This window comes from Fonsecaea erecta (assembly GCF_001651985.1).
Source record: "Fonsecaea erecta strain CBS 125763 chromosome Unknown Scaff1, whole genome shotgun sequence".
In the NCBI taxonomy this organism is placed as follows: domain Eukaryota; kingdom Fungi; phylum Ascomycota; class Eurotiomycetes; order Chaetothyriales; family Herpotrichiellaceae; genus Fonsecaea; species Fonsecaea erecta.
The window spans coordinates 1719431-1720980 of NW_017387244.1; the positions used below are offsets into that span (position 1 = coordinate 1719431).

General features: G+C 50.7%; 1 protein-coding gene across 1 annotated transcript; it reads left to right on the forward strand.

Annotated features, from left to right (window-relative positions):
* Nucleotides 1–624: 624 nt before the first annotated feature.
* AYL99_00602 (hypothetical protein) lies at nt 625–1198 on the forward strand (the record flags this gene model as incomplete). The annotated part of the gene is made up of 3 exons (XM_018832118.1): nt 625–771; nt 833–860; nt 1014–1198. 3 exons carry the CDS (start codon nt 625–627, stop codon nt 1196–1198), a joined length of 360 nt encoding a protein of 119 aa, XP_018697997.1.
* Between the last annotated feature and the right edge of the window lie 352 nt (nt 1199–1550).

Below are 1550 nucleotides of genomic sequence, written 5' to 3' on the forward strand. Positions count from 1 at the left end.
GATTTGCTTCCTCCAAAAAGGAGAATAACATCTCCCTATCATCGTACAATCACTATAGCTTCCACCCTGGCTATCCATGTCGCGTAACAATTAGGATGGTCTCAAGAGAAATGCTTCAGGGTTGAAAACATTTGATTGAGTCCACAAACCGGTGCAATGTTGAGATTTTCATCATGTTCTCTAAGCCCTATTAGGCGCCTTCGCTGTAGCTTGGTAGCTCTTTCACCTCACGAGTAGGATTAATCTGCGTGGCCTTGAGTATAAGCTCCGACAGCCATACAGTTCTGGTTCATCGACTATTGCACTCCCGATTGCGCTCCCGAATGCATGTCGAAAGCGAAATCAACCAACTGGAAACCCATAGCGACACATTGTGAGGTGGACAAAAGATAATGCGTGGCCGAAGTTCACGTGAGCGCCTGCAATCTAAAATGGGTTAGCCGGGTTCTGTCGCTTGGCGTCTGTCGCGGAGCGCGCAAGAGTCGCTCCAAACTTGAAAGTCTGTCCACCAAACAATTACTGCGTTTCGCGCACTCAACACCCATAAACCCCACGGCTTAGACTCGGTTCCTTACCACTTTGACCTCTTTGTATCTCATTCACCCATACCCTCCGCGCCACAAAATGTCGGCAAACGGCGAAACCGTCCCCAAGGACGTAAGTGAAGTTACCGACACCGGCAAAGGCAAGGGGAAAGCGGTGGAACAACCTGCAATGATGGAAGAGGACGACCTTGACGACGAGGAAGAGGAAGAAGAGGAAGAGACAGAGGTACGTCCACGACACCCAATTTTCACTCTAAGGACCATTCTGACGTGATTGTTCGCTCTAGCAACTCGAAGCTGAAGCCGAGGAAGAAGGTACAATCTCCCCCCTTTGAAAACAAACTCTCACACCACCGCGCTTATTCTGGTCACTCGCACATCGATTTCCTATCACTTTTCTCTCCCTCCAACCCTTTTTCGCAGTTTTTCCCAAAAGAAAGGCGGTTCACACTGACTTGGGGTACTCAGACGATGAGATGGAAGCAATCGAGCTGGAGAACATTGTCGAAACCCGGACCCGTCGCAAGCAGATCAACTGGGCCGAAGCCGAGCAGAAATCCAAGGACGCCGGTGACGATTTGGACGATGACGATGACGACGACGACGAAGACTTCGAGGCCCCCGAAGACGAGGACGAGGACATGAAAGGTTGAGGTCGCTTGCGTTCTGCGCGCATCTTCCGAGAAGAGCATTGCAATATGTACAGTTCATGGCTGCGTTGGCCGCCGATAGCGAGGGTCTTACTTCCGCTCTGCAGGAAACGAATCGACCTAAGATGTGATCCGAATTGCGATGCTAAAGGGTTCGTTGGGCGCATGACCACAATCGACCCCAGGTCCTCGACCAAATTCATGTTTACCTCGTTCCATCATCCGTCGGTCAATTTGACCTGGCAACTGAAAGCATTTCTTCAGGAGGCGAAAGAGGTACAGGCGCGCAAGGAGGTCAGGTCAAGAATAAATCTGCCTCAGGGCGGGGCTTGGAAAAAAGCAATCAGAATGGGAT